The sequence below is a fragment of the Trichoderma citrinoviride genome (assembly GCF_003025115.1).
Source record: "Trichoderma citrinoviride strain TUCIM 6016 unplaced genomic scaffold BBK36scaffold_164, whole genome shotgun sequence".
NCBI classification, from domain to species: domain Eukaryota; kingdom Fungi; phylum Ascomycota; class Sordariomycetes; order Hypocreales; family Hypocreaceae; genus Trichoderma; species Trichoderma citrinoviride.
In genome coordinates this window covers 1-2,364 of record NW_020194872.1, presented here as the reverse complement: position 1 = coordinate 2,364, position 2,364 = coordinate 1, and the positions used below count along the sequence as shown (strand labels likewise).

At 60.3% G+C, this 2,364-nt stretch overlaps 1 protein-coding gene across 1 annotated transcript; it reads right to left on the bottom strand.

Moving 5' to 3' along the window:
* Positions 1-297: 297 nt before the first annotated feature.
* On the bottom strand, positions 298-1,120 carry BBK36DRAFT_1025017 (hypothetical protein). Its single transcript, XM_024888869.1, has one exon. It carries the CDS (start codon positions 844-846, stop codon positions 364-366), a length of 483 nt encoding a protein of 160 aa, XP_024744882.1. The 5' UTR covers positions 847-1,120; the 3' UTR covers positions 298-363.
* Positions 1,121-2,364: the final 1,244 nt, after the last annotated feature.

Genomic DNA, 2,364 nt, shown 5'->3' with positions numbered 1-2,364 from the left:
CTGCTTTCCAAGACGCAGCTTGCCGTGAACCTCATCCACAGCAGGTACACGCACGCCAACGACCCGGAAGCAGCATACAAGGACAGAGAAGAACAACACGAGCGGTGGCATCTTCGCGAGGCTTCAAGCCTGTGCGACCCTGTTGTGTTGATTCACCCGGCGGCGCCAACGTCTGCCAACCGGAGTGCGGCGCTGGGGGCTGTCATCTCGGCTTGGTATGGGCCAGCTGAGACATCTTGCCGCTCTGCTCGTTTGCCCTTGACCTCCACTCCGACTTCCCTCTCCCTCTTCCGCTATTCCAGCTGTGTCTGGATAGCAGCGTCGACATCCCATTTGAAGGCAGCTGTGGAAAACAAAGAACGATTAGCGTCTCCCGGATCTCGTCCTGCTCCAGCCGGTACCAAACACACCGTGATTGTGTCTTCTTTCTGTCTTCTTTCTCTCCTTTCTTCTAGCATGGGCATCTGCATGCCAGTACTCTTTCGTATACGCCAGCCACAGCACTAGACGTGCTTCTTGTTCTAGAGTCACGAAATCGATACGAACGCCGAAACCGAGAGGAAAACAAGGGAAAAACAAACTAGAGAACAAGTAATCATAATGGCATACGAAGGTGGATACAACGGATCCCAACAGCGGCCGTACGCTGGGTCGGCGGCACATCCTGCCATGGCACGAGGCTATGGAGGACTGAACGAGTACCATCAGGACGATGGCTATGGTGGAGGAGGATACGGGCCAGAGTATGGAAACAATCAGCACCAAGGTGCCGGCTATGGCCAGGGTCGGCCCGGCCCCGCGAGAGGCGGACGCCCTCCGCAAGAGGGAGGCCGGGGAGACCCTCATATGATGCCACCAGAGGGGCAGCGAGGGGCCAACTATCCCCCGAGAGGCGGCATGGGTCCTGGGAATAGGGGCAGGCCGAACATGCCTCGGGGAGGAGGTCCAGGTCCAGGTCCAGGTTCAGGTAAGCCTTTCCCAATACTGCCATTACAATCGAGCCCGGATTTCCGTAGAGCCCGATCTTCATCAACAGCCCTGTTCCGCAACACCCGGCTTTACCACCAAACCCTCTCTCTACGAAAGATAATCAAAGAGAATCAGACTCTAATCTGCAGCAATCATTTCCTTTCTAGGTGGCCGGCAACCGATGAACAACCCTCGCATGAACGCCCCCGGTCCAGGCTATGCCGACGGCAACTACCAGCTCGCGGACCAGATGTCGCAGATGGACCTCAACGGACAAGGACACCGACAACCTCCCACCCGAAACGCCTCCCAGAACTACGCAGGTCCAAGACACGGACAGCCCAGGCAGGCTCCTGGCGGCTACGGAGACTACGCTGATGGCGGATACGGAGCTCGGCCGCCGCCACCGAACCAATACGGAGCGCAGCGAAGCATGACGATGCCGAACAGCGTTGCTGCAGGGCGAGGAGTACCGCAGAGGCCGGCGACGACGACGGGGAACCGGCCCCCGCCGCAGAGGACATACCCCCAGGACACTCAGGGGCCACTACCGCAGCGCCAGTATAGCAATGCTGGCGGCCAGGGCCCGGGATCCAATGGCTACGGCCCGGGACCGGGTCCAGGTCAGCATGTCGACAATGGATACGGTGCCCCCTCATATAACGAGGGAATGGACGACCTGTACGACTCTTACTACGATGAGCCGACTGCTAACACGACGCACCTCAACCCGCAAGACTCCCAGATGCTGCAAACGCATGCGCGCCAGGAAAGCCGCTCCAGCATGCCCGACTTTGACGCTATCCCTGTGCACAGCAAACGGGATTCGTTCGAGCAGTCGCTGCGGCAGGGCAACGAGCAGCCGCAGCAGGGGGCTCACCAGATGCCCAAGCTGGCCCACGCTCGATCCATGGTAGAGCTTCGCGAGCCGCAGGCTGCCGTCTTCGAGATGACGGGCGACATCCCTGCCGTGCCGGCAATTCCGCAAACGCACACGTACCAACAGCAGCAGCAGCAAGGATACGGACAGGATGCGTACGGTCAAGGCCACAATGGTCAAGGATACGGACACAACGGATATGATCAAGGACACAATGACGAAGGATACGGCCAGAGCGGATATGACCAAGGGTACGGCGGACCTGGAGGATACTCCCAGCCGCCGATACCTCGAGGTCCGAGTGCACCTCCGGGCCCGGCCGGGCAGCATCCCGGCTTCGCCAACAGCCGCCCGCCCATTGTCAGGCCGGGCACAGCCGCTCCCGCGAACCCGGACAGTCTGCCTGCGCATCCGACTCCGGTGCGGCCGGGCTTGATGGAGAACTCGATGGTGAACCCGAATGCCAAGCCGCCCCCTATCCGGAACTACGGAGGCGGTCCGCAGGTGGGACAGCA